This window comes from Colias croceus, chromosome 14 (genome assembly GCF_905220415.1).
Source record: "Colias croceus chromosome 14, ilColCroc2.1".
Classification (NCBI taxonomy): domain Eukaryota; kingdom Metazoa; phylum Arthropoda; class Insecta; order Lepidoptera; family Pieridae; genus Colias; species Colias croceus.
The window spans coordinates 1801108-1818516 of record NC_059550.1 but is presented as its reverse complement, the minus strand read 5'-3'; the positions used below and the strand labels follow the sequence as shown (position 1 = coordinate 1818516).

Genomic DNA, 17409 nt, shown 5'->3' with positions numbered 1-17409 from the left:
TTATGGTAGAGCTGCGAAATTTGTTTATACTTTGTATAACTGACGAACTGTTTTAAGTACCTTTATAAAAAAACTGTTTCCATAATAATAATTAAGATTACATGATAAAGGCATGATAGCTATAACATTGGGACATACCTACATGTTTAAATATCCTTCTAAACAAACATAGAGCTAGAGCTCTCTAGCTCTCACAAGAGCATTCTTTAGTGATTACTGTGTAAACGAGAACTCATATTTGGTGTTGCATAGAATCTTTTCGAACGCACTAAGAACAACGAAAGAATGCTGTACGCCTGTTTACACTAAAACAATTTGACTTAGTGGGGTTAGAGTGAGCATTCGCTCGTTTGATGTAAATGCACCGTTAGAGATTGATTAACCTTTAAAAAATATTATGTTGTCTATAGAAGAGTGTATTGTGTAGGTTATGGTTTATGAAATAATCTTTGTTATGGCTTATGAAATAATCTATGGTTTTATACATATAATGCGCTATCCAGTATGTATGTTTCTTGGACGAAACCTTGCTAATTGCTTACGGTGCGCTCCTGTAGAAATTTCACAATTTATTCTGCTTCTTCGTTTCCGTCATGTTTCTTATTCAGCTTAAGTTTTTCATGTCTTTTAGAGGCACATGGAATTAATTAACAAAAAATGTTTTCTATTATTGCTATTCCATCTTTAATGATAACGTTTATCTTAAAAATATCAAAAAATATATACGAAAATTATGTGAAAATTATTATATGAAGTTGCGAATCAAGAATTTCCGAGAATTAACATAAAATATGGAGCACGTGGGTGCTGTTGGCTTTTATAGTCGCAAATAAAAACAGTTTATGGCTCATTGTAGAATTACATTACCTACTATTCTCTTTCACAGTTGGTGAAACTGCTTGTAGATGTTTAATATAGATGAATTGAATGGAAAATTTATACATTATATTATTTATAATATAAATGAGTATTTAATTTAAAGTTTAATAATATATAATTTGGTTCAATGGCCAACATTGAACCAAATTATATATTATTAAACTTTTATTTGGGATTTAAATGGTATTTATAGAGTAGGTACCTAATGAATATGCAACAGATTTTGATGGTTTTTTTTTTCAAGAGATACCTAGGTTTTAGTTAGTCTAGTATAAATAGTGATTCAAGAGGAAGGTTTTTAGCTGGAAAGTACCAACATTATTATATTATCTGTGGTTTTAATTTATACCACTCATATTTTAAAGAGGAAAGGTTTGTATGTATGTATGGTTTTCACGCTTATACTACTGAACCGATTTTGATGAAATTTGGCACAGACAATCTAGAGATCAATCTTTAGACCCTGAGAAAGAACATAGGCTACCTTTTATTGCGAAATATGTACCACGGGCGAAGCCGGGGCGGACCGCTAGTGTATAATATTTTATAAGGTTTTGACAAAGCGGGCAAAGCCATGGGCGGATATTACAATAATTAAAGTCCTTCAAATATAAACTCTGTTCCGTTTTCACTGATGTTTTTGACATCGTTGAAACAACGTAAATCAGAGTGTATCTAGTGATCTGTAATCAACGCATTGTGTACATATCACACGACAAGACCGGTCAGGCTTTATATTTTTGATTTATATCCACTATTGTGCAAAAGCTATATTTGAATTTTTGTTGTAACATTTTCTATTTTACTGAATAAACTTGATGGACCAATTCGATACGTAAGTTATGGTCATGACTCACAATATTTGACTTCGTTAAGTAACAAATAAACATGTTTATAAAAATGGTAATTGTAATATTTTGGTCTTAAATGACTATAAAATATAATATACTATAGAGGAAGACAATGTAAGTAAGTAAGTAGCGAAATAAGTCTTTTCAATTAATATAAGTATATTTTTTTTATATTTGTAGCAAGATAAAACTATTATCTAGATACAGGTGATTTTATAATAGACATAAAAGCTACGAATTCAGATAAACATATGATCAATCTTCAACTGTTTAAACCATCTACAACAGCGATTTTTAAAGAAACATCTACTTAAAAAACCTTACAATTACCAGACTTATATTATTAGGGATTAGCCCCAACATTTGAAATCCACCATCATAAAGAAAAGCCTTCATCTGTCCCATAGAACCTCCAAAACGGCTATAAGAAAGTATCTGCTATCTCACAATGAGGCCCCGCAGTGGTATTTACAGTTTCATTACACAGTTTCATTCTCAGGCTGCGTCAACGTTTTCATGCAAACCGCCTGTATGCCGCAAGTTAATACACGGATCTAGGAAGAGGATTACCTATTACTTTAATTTAAAATTATTATGCGACATAACTAGATCATTATAACAATAATTGTCTGTTGAAGATGAGCTCCAAATGAGTAAGCTCCAACTTCGTAAATAATGGTCTCATATTTTATTAACACCATTAAATTTTAAATGCATTTTAAACCTTTTTTAACTTTAAAAAGTAAAAACTAATTTAGCGTCACTGAAATTGCCATATTTTTTGTTAATTAACGCGTCATACGAAGCTATTAATTTAGACTAAACAAGTTTACTCCATCGACCTAGAAATCTAGCTCAAGAGTTATAAATCACGAGATTTTATCTTTTATTAATTATAGTGAAAATTTTAACCAAAAGTGTTTTAGCCGAAACATTATAATCTTCAGGAATGACGTCATTCTTTAAAATGAATTAATTCTGCATTGTACTTGTTTAAGCTCAATTTAATTTATTCAGATTGAACTAATGAGGAAATGTATTAACTTTTTGAAGGATTAATTAAATTGTGCCGTTTAATGTGTTATTTATTTTGAGAATATTATATGCAAGGAATAAGTTTTTTGTACTTTTTTTAATATACTTTATGAGTGCCTATTAAAATTAAATGAGACGAAAATGAATATTGAGAACAATGGCCCACATTTTTATTAAATGCAAAATTTAAATAATACACAGAATGGGGATTATTTTTAATTATTTTTTTGTGTAAAAAAATAATCCTATAATATTATTTAGGACAACAAACAACACAACAAGTACAAATATTCAAGAATGGCATCTATATTAAGATATGTTTTGAAAATATCACTTCCTTTGAATACTTGAATATTGATAGCACTTCTATGAAACGCCTACATAAATATCGTTGATATGCGTTTAATAAACTCGTATTTATTTGATCTTTCCACGTGCATTCTTCTCTTTGTTATCCTCTTTTATTTTAATTAATATAAATTAATAAAGAATGAAGCCGTACCATGTTTTATGTCCAGCGGTGTACAAACATGGGCTGTTAATGATGATGATGAAGCCGTACCGTGATATTTATTTTGTTCGACAAAAAACCTGGGTTAAACGTGTGTCACCTGTAAGCAACTACCATCGCCCGTGATTAGATATTATCACGTCATGTTAACGGATTTTAAATGCGACTTATTCATTTAATTATTAATTAACCCGACGTTTCGAAAACTTTACATCGAGGGTAGACACGTGCAGATTTTATTATATTCTAGATTAGGCTTTATATTCATTAATAATATTTGCGTGAAATCAAACAAAAAAAAAATACTTCATTCACAGTATTCATTTTTTTAGTCAATTTACATACATACTATTTCATACAACTAGCTAACGCACATTTTATAACCACTCATTCATTATCACTCATTCCATGTTCTTCAACAAAATTTAACACGAAACTTGTATATTAAAAATTAGAATATCTAATACATAGCACATCCAAAATTTCGTACGTGAATGTTATAATTGGAATTCCTTTGTACTTCACACGGTGCATGCCCTGGGTGCATAACATAACTTGGGAAAATTTTAGGGCATCTTGCATGGCATGATCATTAGCGGTATTATATTGTTTTACTTGTTTACCTCTTGTTTAGGTTATAGGGCCTTATAATTTAGTTTAATTTTTTCCTGGGTTTGATATTGGTTAAATAAAATAAATAAATAAAATCTTTATTTGAATTCATACATAAGTTTGTCATTGGTTGTTGGAATACGCGATGTCTTTCTTATTAACGAGATTATTTATTTTTATTTTTGGATACTTTAATAAACTAATAGGTAATACGTATTTGATCATAGAGTACCTATCAAAGCGTGATTCATAATTCAAATTATTTATTTCTTCCTTTCACAATAGGTCCTTAACTAATTTGTGATTGGAACACTCCTAGTAAGCAAATAATATGCTTGTGTCAGGAGGTTCCGCTCTTCCTTAACACTATTAGACACAGAAACAGAAACAGACAAACCATTAACCATATACGTAAAGGTTGATCCATAGCCTTACGTAAGTTTATAAGAGATACATATAGACATAATATTTTATAATGTTCTCTGTATCGAAAATTGCTTCAACCACCGTTAATTTAAATTTAATCGTTTTTCCGATTGTGTTGACAAATTTATGTAAAATCAATTGTATCGAATTACTCGGAACTGTGGCGTTAATACAAATAAAGTTTATTTAACCGAAGACTCTATTTAATTAAAACGACTTAAGAGAATCATAAGCGAAAGTTGTAAAAACGTAATAAAATAATTCATATTGGATACAGTGACTCTTTATAATCTATGATTTTTTACATGATTATTTTGTTTTACGAATCGTGAAATTTAATCTATGAAAATTCACGATTTCAAAGCGATTCTTTAATAAATGTTGTTGAGTGAATAAACGATACAAATTGAATATGAGTTAATCCAACTGTTTAATCAAGTATGAGCTACTTAAATTTAAAAATAAGTAAAGAATTATATTGACTCAAAATGCCATTTCACTCCATATAAAACAGTCACCTAAAACTCTTAGATAGTACATTTAGAGCGTAACGACGACCTTTATTAACCCATTTAAAGAACAGCCTTCATTCTTCAACAAAGATTTTTTAATTTAGAATTCTTATAACGCGTGTATTATGCATGTGACGTCACAATATATCCTCAAACTAACCAGCTTGCAGCATCGTTATGTTAAAACGTCTCGTGAAATCTTAAAATATTCTTTGTATTCGGAACAAAAGCAATTTTAATATTATAGCACAATACCTGGATACAGTCATAGAAACTTATATATTCCTTTGTGGAGAACAATTTGAGAATGTTATGTTTATTTTTTGTTTGCAATCGTTGAGCGTTTAAAGAATTATAAATTAGTTTCTTTTGTTGAATTTTTAGGTGACCTAGAATTGCTAAGTTTGCTAAACACTACCGCAGATTACGTAATTATCACGTATTTTTTATAAAAATTGAGAGTGCATACCTCGGGAACTTTGAGATCGAAACTTCACCTGATAGCTCTCGATGAGTTATATTGTACCTGGATTCAATCTCGTAATTTATTCAAACAAACAGATACATATTCACTAAATACATATTTAAATTCCAATTTGTTGAGCCATTTTTGAGATTAAAAACTTATCGTTATGTTTAAAATATAACCATAGACACCAAAATTCTTCCACAGCCACAGATACCAAAATAATTAAATTGTATAAATTATGTAAAGTGTGAAACGTATCACTACATAGTATAAAACAAAGTCGCTTTCTCTGTCCCTATGTCCCTTTGTATGCTTAAATCTTTAAAACTACGCAACGGATTTTGATACAGTTTTTTTAATAGGAAGGATAGAGTGATTCAAGAGGAAGGTTTTAGTATATAATTTATTAGGTTTTAGACAAAGCGGGCGAAGCCGCGGGCGGTAAGCTAGTAAATAAATAAGATAAACTAAATGTATCAGCATGCCTGTTAATTGAGTTTCCTTGTTTGTGTTTAAGTCTGTGTTATATAATCCACGACGAAGCTTCTTTGTCTCACGAAGAGACGAGATAAATCTTAATCTCTTATAAAATTTACAAATGTTTTGCATTTTAATTTTTATGGAAATCCGTTGTTTGTTTTATTAATTTGGAACTTTATTAAAGTTGATGTTTAAGGACGAATATTTAACGGGAAGTCAAAAGGAAATTATTTTTAAAGTGTTAAGTGTTGTTTAAAATTAATGATTCAAAATAAAACTTGATGTCACTCAACAATTTTTTTAACAAAATAATAGAGGATTGTAATGCCATTTTAATCTGGATCTGGTGAGTTCTGGCGGATAGCCATTATATTTTAAACTTTGTTACGCATAATGATGTGATCTAACGCTATATATTCATTATGTATTACATAGGTTCCATCTACATAATAATATATTGTCCTACTGCCATAGTGTAACGTAATTAACGCGCACAAATTATTTGAGTCAAGGAAGCATCGCTAAGTACGTAACTTTTCGTCATACGTGCTAAAACCAACATGACAATTTACGTGAATTTACAGTGTACAACCAAATGCTTCATACGAAAAGCCTTATGTCAACAACAACTTATTAACGACCTTATCACACTAGGAATAGGTGGTTATTGCATTGAAGGGAACGGCTTTTAGACTCTTTTGTTTTTGACTTTGCGAAGATCGTAGAAATTTCTGACACGCTTTAAATTATAAAGTGCAGAGTTGTATTGTTGTAAACAGACACGGAAAAATTCGAGTTTGTAATTCCATTTCTTATGTCAAAAACTTCGTTAATAAGGTAAGGTAGGTACTTCGAAAATATAGAAAAACGTTAAAAAAGTAAATAAGATATTGGCAACTCACAAGGTCTATATATTTTGCTATCAACATCTTAATTTAGCGAAACTCTTTAACGTAGTTACATAATATACTAATTACCTACATAAATAGCACTGAAACTTCATAAACATTATTTACCAATTTTCCCAGCAATACAAGGGATAAAAGGCATCATAGGTTCCCATACCTAATTCACATCGATTCTATAAAGGACTGTGTTTCATAACTGCCCCGGCTTTTCTAAATCGGACTGAATCCGCCATATTGCAATATAGGATGTGTGAATTGTCCTCAGATACTTTTGAACTGCAATATTTGCTTCTTAGTTGTGTTACTATTGACCGTTTGTTATAAGTAACTTTGATATTGGAGTTTGTTTTCGATTATTTTTTAATACCAGCATTGTTTTCCAAATCAAGATGCGAGGGTATATGTAAAAAAAAATGTGTGCGTGTACTAGTGTACACGCGTAAGAAGTGAAACTTCTTTATGACCTTATTTTTATAAAAATAATTTATTATATGCAACTATACAGAAATACGTCGAATCACGCGTGGTAGGGATAAGATAAAGATGGCGCGTAACGGAAAAATGTAACGCGTAACCATTGAGTTAATATGTACTACCGACTACGTACCTACTAGGTACTACTGGAATATTAACTCAATGCACATTACGAAAAAATGTTACACTAAATTTTTAACCAACCCCGATAAAGAAGTTTCACTTCAAAAAATATTATTGAATTATAATATACCTAAACGAAACTAGGTCTTCAACAAATACCTACACAACGGGTACAAAAGCCTTTTCATTTCTAAGCTGAAGGTATTTTACAATTTTGCAAGATACAGCAGCAACTATTTCTGGTAAATCCGTAAATTATTGATCTTTTATTTTAGAAACTTCCAATTAATAGATACGTAATTATGTATACATCATAAAACTTCTTTACATAATATTATATCTTTTGACATATTATAATTAGTTATTACTACAAAATGAATTTAACTCAAGCTTAACTTGAAAGGAATGCTTGAATTAAATACATCATTTATATCACGTTTTACAAATCACCCAATCGCGCTTATAATATAGACCATTCCAAAAATAACCTACCTTGGTAAATATTCACTATTTTAATAACTTAAGAAATATCGCTCATCCACAAGCAAAACCGCAGCATCACCTAGGCTGCATTAAATAACATCGGACGTGACAAGATGAAAACATTACACAGAAACTTAACAAAACCGTGACGTAATAGTTACACCCACCCTGTCATAGATGGCGCTGATCTCAAAAACGAAATTCATTTAACCATAATTTAAATTTCGAATAATTATTTATGCTGACAGATAAAAAATAAAACGTTCCAATCGATGTTTTAGTAGATTTATATGCGTGCTTCAGTAGAATTTAGTAGAGTTTTAAATGCAATTTTGCGCGGGATTTTAGTCTGCTTTCAGGAATATAATTCTAGTTGTACAAATCACCGTTGTTTGTAATAAGCTTAAATGTAATTTGCTGCTACATTGTGTTCCTTTTGAAATAGTAGGTATTACCTTTGTACAGCGCCAGCGCCTATTACTAACGTTAAATATGACAACCATAAATTGTAACTATTTTAGCACAGGTAATAAATAACTAGTTTGTTCTACTAAAAAAGTTTTCAATAAAAGTTAAAATATTGTGTTTTTGTATCAGGAATTCTAAAACTCCAAAGTTCAAGCCAAATAAATACAGTCAAATTGAAAACCTCTTAACCCATTGAGCCCCAAGCGGCCCGATCGGTCCACGACACAATAGATTTTCTATTGTGTATGTCTGTGATTGTGTCTGTGATTCCGGGGCCTGAGTTATAAAAATATTCATTCGACTTCTCCATTACGATAACTCCTTAAATAATTAATCTTTAATTCCTCCAAACTACATTACGTCACATTATACCAATAGAAAGATCTAGACCACAAGAACCTCTCAGTGAATCCATAATGCCCGTATCAACATAGTATTGCATCAACCCGTTACCAAATCAATCCCCTTAGCTACATCTAGATTATGTATATTAAATTAATCTAGGGCATTTGCGATGTTCAACAAATAAACAGCGCTAATACAAACAGTTCAGCTTCCGTTATCAGTGTCAAATGTCTGCAAATGTACTTTGGACTGAATGGATGGTGTGGGCCAGGAAAGAGGCGATGGTATTAAGCGGGAATTTATTTATTTATTAGAAATACCAACGTTTTTTACATTGTTTCATTAATTATTAATTACAGACTTATTGTTTTCTTCTAAATGTAACAAACAATTATAGTTATTCACAACATGCAAATATAAATTACACAAACTGACAATTTTAATTATTGTAAACACTACAGCGAGAAGAGATAAAACAACATTATAAGAATGATATTATGAAATGAAAGTTGTTGAAAGGAAGATGAAATAAATTTACAATTGTCATAGAAACTATTTACATTGTGACTCTGACTATGAATTGATTCTGCTTCTGTTTACTTGCAAATAAACGATTTATTTATTTAGATATTTATTTAAAGATTTAAGCATACATAGGAACATAGGGACACAGGGACAGAGAAAGTGACTTTGTTATATACTATGTAGTTATTAGTTAACACATCATCATATTGTGTTTTGTCAATTTACTCAGGCGCGAAATAACTATGAGTAGCGCATAAAATGCTAGAAATTTGATACTTATCGTCGCTACAGGTCGACCTTCTTCAGAGCTCTTAGTTTTTCTTACCGACTTGCTCGTTTAATAGCCCCGTTCGCTAGTTAATAGTATTCCGCACACCAGCCGACATGTGATCAAATCTGACCGATGCCGGATCGGATTGCGTAGTCAATACGCTGCGTCAATGTCCTTATCAATTACTACCTTATGCCGTCAAGTGAATTCAATATATCGACCATTGCTCATGTGATCTCGGGTTACAAATTACTCAGACAGTTGATTAATTGATAGAAGTTTAAGCTCGTAGTTCTTTTCATTGGTTCGGTGTAGTATTGAATTTTTAGGAGTTTGCGTTTTATGTCCTTGAAGTTGATTTTGAATGTTTTATTTAATGGAACAGTGTAATTTTATAAATCTTTAAATATACTTATTACATACTTATTTACAATGAAATTGATAGAAACAAAGTTCTTAGTTCTAAAGTTTGTTTGTACATCCATTACACAACCGATACCTACTAAATAAAATGTTCAACAGAAGAAATGAAGATGACAGATTAAACAGATAAAACAAGAAAATAAATAACTCTCCGATAAATCTGTCATTGCTTAAGTTTCGGGATTAGGAGAGTACTTCGAATTATCTCAAACTCAATGTTTCAATAAACATTACCTATACAAATTCAGCGCACACACAGCGAAAATAAGACCTTAACTCGGTGCCCTAAAGTTTAAATCAGAATATTTATCCAGGATTTCGATGTAAGCTAAGCTATCTGATTTTGAGCTCTACTGCTTTATTTTAAGCAGCAAAATCATTTGAATCGACATTCGAACACGTTCAGAGTAAGCACCGCAATTTAAAGATTGCCCCCGGGTAGAGGTACCGGATAATGTCAATCATGTTGTTCGAAGATAAAAATATCTTTTTGACATTCATATCGTACGCGTTTACGCTGAAGCTTATGAAATTTTCTTGTATGTAACACTCGTATAAGCCCATATTTAACGAAGCACCCTGCATACTAATGCGTTAGGGTACTTTACCACCAAAGATGTGCGAGGATGCGTGTTTACAGATCCAATAGAATCGCTTCATTTACCTCGCCTTGCTCAGCAAAGCGCTGATGGAAACGGCTAAGCGCTGCTAAGTTTTTGCGCATACAAAACAAGCGATAGATGTGTGCAAGGAATGTGTGCGAGAAACGCATGCGAGAATAGAAGCCATTTCAACGCGTTCTCTCACCGCACATTTTCCTCGCACATCGTTGGTGAAAAAGCACCCTTAACAAGTTAACCCGGCATCATTGTGGTAGAAAACAGATACGCGAACGTTGAGGTGGGTCAATGTTACCCATATATTTTATAGTTGTTATTTTTAAACTTTTTAAGAAAATTAGTATTCTGTGTTATTATTATAGGTTATAGGTATTCTGGTTTTGATAATATAAAATAAAAATAGTAATTAACCAACGTTTTATTCACTTTAATCAACTTTGACATAAACTCATAAAAATCGGAACAAAATATAGACCTCTTACGTTTTCATGTCATTACTACGCTAATAACCAGTAATTTTGGTTACAAATAGCATTTTTATAAACTTAAGTCTAATATATTAGAAAAAAAAACTTTAACAAAGGTATTTAGAATCTTCGTTGTAAATGAAATTAATACAGAAAGCCATGATGCGTTCAGGACAAATAAATTTAGGGCAAACTTGACAAAAATGTTTTGTTTTACTATTTTTATTTACGGACACAATTAACATCTTTTGCGGGAATTGCAGGTGGCTCCTCTGATGATCCACCAATTCTCTGTTTTTTTTTGCCCATTTGTCATTGCAATCGATCAATTCCTGGCGAATTTTCAAATGTTCTACGACCAGAGCAAGACCTAAGTTTTTCAAAAAATTATGTCGCTTATCGTTTGGTTTGTTTTTATTTATGCGACGTATTATAAGAGGATTAATTCCTGTGTGTCCAACATGGCATAAAAATTGTCAGGGGCCACCTTTTGGAGTTACGACTCACATCATATGAGGCGCAAAGTTCATCAGCGACGTCAACCCCATATTTAGTTTTATCGTAAAAGGTATTGAATTCGGATTTTCGCTTTTCTCCGCTTGAAACACACTCCGCACTCTAACGATCGTCTTCTTCTACTTCATCATCATAATAAGGTAAGTCTGAGTCAAACAAGAGTCTAAACCCGCCTTGATACGTGATATTTTCTATTCTAACCGTTTATATAGTACCTATTTTATAATAAGTACCTGTTAGACAAACAAAAACATTAAATTCACAGAAACAAGCAAAAAAAATGTTTGCAGACACCAAGAAATCATACACAACAGTAAAAAAAGATAGTTAACTTAGCCATGGCGCGAAATTGTTACATCAATTGTGAGGATGGGTCATATTTACCTTTTTCGAAAATACACGCGTGTAGCTCCCAGCACACTCGACGTCGAAAGGATTTCACTTCCAAAACGATTAATGTACATTATTAGCTCCAGCTACTACAAAGAACAGCACAATCGAGCACCGCGTAATTACAAAGATATTGTACATTATAAACAAGCCGGGTCATTTTGACCCAACCTCAATGACGCCGGGTTAATAGAAGTATTATTGATTCTCGTAAATGTGTCAAGATTTGTGAGTAGTGTCATGTGCGTTATTAACAATGATATGAATTGTGTACTTGGAATGAATTTTTATTGTTTGTTACACGTTTGGTTGTAACAGTTAAGTAACTGTAGCGGAAATACATTGATCAAAGGATTTTTTTATACATAGGTAATATTCAGTAACGCCGCCAAACATTACATTTTGCGTCTTATTTTTACTTGCATAAAACTTAGTATACGTAATTTATCTAAATATATTTTTATAATATCATATCAGTTTCAAAAGATTGGATATCAATTTATAGTAGGTAGGTTACCTGCCTTTTTGTGTTTACAGAACAAGCTCTAAGCTTGGACAAATGTTTATATGTGTATCATACTTATAAATTACTTGAATAATTTTAGGAAAAGGTAACTCTAATAACATTTCTATGAAATAAAATGAATCATTCTCTGAGTTATTAATGTAGCTGGATAAACATAGAACATCCGTTAATTCTGAATAATCAGTACCTAGGTAGGTAGTAGAAATCAACCAAAAACATCGTACATAAATATATAACAATATTAAAATAAAAAATAGGTACCTCATAATCAAATTACAAACTATATAGCGGTAAATTCAAAAAGTACTTTACTATCACATTTATTCTTAACTAGCTTCCGCCCGCGACTCCGGCCGCGCGGAAAAATTAAGAAAAATTAAGATTTATTTTTTTTCTACGTATTTTTCGGGATAAAAAGTATCCTATTTTATGCCTAGGATAATAAGGTATAATTATACTAAGTTTCATCGAAATCAAACCGTTAGTTTTCACGTGATGCCTGAACATACAGACAGACAGACAGACAGACAAAAATTTTTTTAATCACATATTTGGGCTTGGTATCGATCCAATAACACTACACTGCTATTTATTTTTTCAGTATTTTCAATGTACAGAATTGACCCTTCTACAGATTTATTATATACTAGCTGTGCCCGCGACTTCGTCCGCGTGGAATAGTGACTGCATAGTAGTTACTACTTAACTTTTATTGAATAAACACGTACTACCATAAATAATTAAAAAAACTTTTAAGTAGTTAAAATTTATTTCTAAACTGAGCTAAAAAGATAAATGCCTAACTAATTAATTTTCTACGTAAAATTTATTTTAAATTATGTCATATTATTTTTAGGCACCAGGAGGGAAAGGAGCAAATTTATTTTCCTTCCTTCCTTGTATGGATGTTTTTGACAATATATTGTGCAGCAAATGAGTGCCGAGACAAACGTCAAAACGCAAAGGAATACTTAGAATCCGCTATCGATACTAATTGACATAAGCGTAATGATATTTTACTAAAGATTTGTTCACCCTACCAACGACGACGACGATCACGAACAAAATTTTCATCCAGTCGCAATTTAATAAAGTTGTGCAAAACACATCATACGCTTATGACAATTATTATCGTAGCGGATTCCTTCTATTCCTTTGCGTTTTGACGTTTGCCTCAGCGCTCATCTTTCCTGTCTCGCGCCTGTAGTAACTAAACCGTTTAGACTGTGCAATAAAAATTAAATAAAAAAAAAAAAACCCAACGCAACGAAGAAAAGTGCATAGAAAAAAGAATAAATAATTTCACAGACTTCCCGAAGATCTTTAAAAATAAATACCATTTTAAATATTTATAAAAATAAAAAAAACAAAGTCGTCGGGGCTGCCATACCATCATTATCATATTATCATAATTTTAAAGATCGTCGGGAAGTTTGTAAAATTATTTATTCCTTTTCCTTCATTGCGTTGGGTTTTTTTTTAATTTTTAAACTTCGGTTTCTTATTTTCATGTAATATTTTCAAGTGAGCGAGACCTACCTTTACCTCCATAATACATTCCTACATCATATTGATATCTATAAGTTTGTTGCTCCTTGACACCTTTTAAGTTGTGCCGTAACCGTGCACAAATTGTAATGGACCACAGTGGCAAAAGAAGTGGTATATTTAAGAAAAAAATTGCCAAGCGCCGCGCCAGGCCTATGTGGCTTTGAGTAGAATTCAAAATTTCCAGGGTGTGGCTATCCTCTCGCTTCCATATCCCCCTCTTCTTTCACAGACTTTCAACCTTTCCATCCCTAGTGTAGTAAATGGCGGAACCGATTTTGATGTAAACCATATTATCTAATTGTACCTATATGTACACGACATATCCTGTCGTTTGATGCTTTTTTTTTTTTTTTTTTTTTTTTTTTTTTTTTTTTTTTTTTTGCGATATAACTATTGTCTTGGAAGCGGACATAAACAAACGACCGGGCGAAGGTAAGTTCCCTTGGCGGTTCTAACTGTACAAACGCGCGCGACGTCGTCCTTTGAAGGATGTACTTTCTCTACGACGGCTAAAGGCCAGGTTAGGGGCGGTGCATTATCATTTATTACAACCACGACCGTTCCAGGAGTAATAGGTGTGGAAGGCGTATTCCATTTCTGCCTAACCTGCAGACCGTGTAAGTATTCCATTCTCCAACGTTTCCAAAACGACTGAACTAACTTGTCCAGTAGCGAATGCCTATCAAGCAAACTGACGTGATCAGATTTGACTTGCGGCGCGGGTAATGCTAATAAAAGCGCGGTAGTTAAAATAACACGAAATAAATGCGTTATAATATTCATATATTTAATATGATAATAATCAATGATCATGATGATTAGGTGATCATTGTGCGGTAATATCACTGGATGCTTATGTGCATATTCCAGGGCGGTATCGCTTAGACGTCCGATGAGGATTAGTCTGTTGCGAATAAAAGGCTTCAAGCGGTTGAAGGCCTGCGAATAAAATTTATAATAGAGTATATAAGAATACTCCTCTGCAAAATATTTATTTTGCAGGGCGGGAATAATTTTATTTACAGCGAAATTAGGTTCCTCTACGGTCATCATAACACCGCGGCGGGTTAATAATATAAGGAACCTATAAATATAAAATACACGACGCGACGAGACGCGAAGGGCGGTATCGTATAAAGCGCAATGCTTTATAGGCGGGCACACAGTGTGCGTGCATAATTTTCGTTCGGGAATGTCTGCAATAGACTCACCATTGTGACTCTTATGAGGCCAATCAGATGGGTCCGAACGAGCCCACTGGAGTCCTTGGAACCACAGAGGGTGAGAGACGAGATTTTGTGGCGTAATGCCACGCGAAAGAACGTCAGCGGGATTTTCAATACCAAAAACATGGTAGAAATTATCTGATGGGATGTTATACACGACTGTGGGAGCAACGAAGCCCATCATGTCCCACAGACGGGCGGTAGTTGACAAGATGGAGCGCTTAGTGCACATCACATCTGCGGGTGCGGTAATTTTAAAATAAAAACAATCAACAACAGAAGACCAATGCAGACCAAGCAATTTATGTTGCACGGTCTTATCAAACTCCACCGCGGAGGGTAAAAGTTTGTGCGAAGCGGGAAGATTATCTAACACATTTTTACTATTACTATTCCATTTAACTAGATCCCACTGAGCTCCCTTAAACAAATCGATGAGCTGCTGCGACGCGGAAACTGCTTCACATTCCGTGGGAATAGAGAAGGCGATATCATCCATATACAACGAGGAAGACGCAATGCTACTCGCGAGCGGATATTTCGCGCCGTCATCTTCTACGAGCTGTCTTACCGTGCGCAGTGCATGATAAGGACTAGACTTGATGCCGAAGCAAACTCGATTAAATTGATAAAGAAGTAGCGGATCCTGCGAGCTGAAGCGATATAAAAAACATCGAAAACGACGATCAAACTCACGCACGAATATCTGCAGAAATTGTTGGCGGCAATCGGCGGTCATGGCAATCGCGTGGAGACGAAAACCTAAAATTATTGTAAACAAATTGCCTTGTAAATTCGGCCCAACATGCAGAAGGTCATTCAATGAACGCTGGCTTCCAGAAGTTGGCATGCTAGCATCTACAACCATGCACAGCTTAGTCGACGATTTATCCTCGCGCAGAACAGCGTGATGCGGTATAATATAAATAGGTGTAGGGTCACGCGGATCATACGGAGGCGCGGGTGAAATATAATTCTTCGTTAGATAATCTTTTATGACGTCATCATATGCCAACCTTAATTTAGGTGAAGCCTGTAGCTTTCTTTCAAGGCACATGAAACGATTGCGGGCAATATTAAATGAGTCACCGAGAGTGTAGAAATCATCCTTAAATGGGAGCGAAACGATATATCTGCCACTCACGGGGTCGCGGGTTGTAGTTAATTTATAATATTCTTCACATTCAACATCATCGGGATGTTGAACGGGCGGTGCGGTAGGAAGCTCCTCGAGCTCCCAGAAACGCCTGACTAATGAGTCAATAGCGGCGGTCTCTTGAACGTGACAACACGTCAAGGGCGGTTTATGTATGTTAGGTATGGTGGGTACTGAACCCATTATTACATAGCCTAACACCGTGCGCAATGCAGCGGGCGCCGACGAGTCACGAGCTGCATGAACTACGTCGGGGAGAAGCAGATGAGGGAACAGAGAAGCACCGATTAATAAATCGATTTTATTTGGCGTACCAAAACTCTCATCTGCGAGCGGTAAATGCGAAATATGCGATAAGACAGAAGTGTCTATAACAGCGGTAGGTAATAAATCCGTAACATGATCAACAACTAGCGGTGAAATATTAAAAGATATGTTGTTGTCAAGACGCGAATAAAATTTTATATTTACGGAATTACTATCTATAATTTTTTCTGAACCACCGAACCCCTTAATAATAGTACGTTCGGTTTTCTGCGGTTTAATACCTAAACGTTCACAACATTCATTTGTAATGAAGTGACTTTGCGAAGCGGAATCTAAAAGCGCGCGAATAATAAGCCGTTCACCTTTACAATTATAAGCTACGACTTCAGCGGTTGATAATAAAATAGTACATTGTTTATTCGCGGGCGCGTTGCATTGAAATGCGTTATCAGTATCAGCTGTATAGCTAGCGGTACATAGCGCTATGTCAGAGCGGCACTCGCCCGACGGCGGCGACGGCGCAGGCAACGGCGGTGTGCTGCGCGGCGGGGGGCGAGACGCAGGCGCGGGTATGGAAGATTCGCGTTTCAAATGTAACATTGTATGATGTTTTAATTTACAAACGCGACAATTAGAATACGACGAACAACTAGAAACTCGATGTTTTATACTGAGACAATTTATACACGCGTTTCTATCCTTTACGTATTTCAAACGTTCCTGCGGACTCATTTTATGAAAACTCGAACATTTATATAAATGTTGATGCGTAATATTTTTACAAAAACAACTATAAGCGGAATCAGCTGTTGTTACGTAAGACTGATACGTCTTAGGCGGTGCGGAAGAAGTATTATTTGAACTGCGGTTATAATTATTATTCTTTCGAGGCGGT

The 17409-nt window shown here is 33.8% G+C and overlaps 1 protein-coding gene across 1 annotated transcript; it reads right to left on the bottom strand.

The window, feature by feature from the left end:
• Window positions 1–14255: 14255 nt before the first annotated feature.
• On the bottom strand, window positions 14256–16430 carry LOC123697544. The gene has a single exon (XM_045644088.1). The coding sequence runs from the start codon at window positions 16428–16430 to the stop codon at window positions 14256–14258; it is 2175 nt and encodes a 724-aa protein (XP_045500044.1).
• Window positions 16431–17409: the final 979 nt, after the last annotated feature.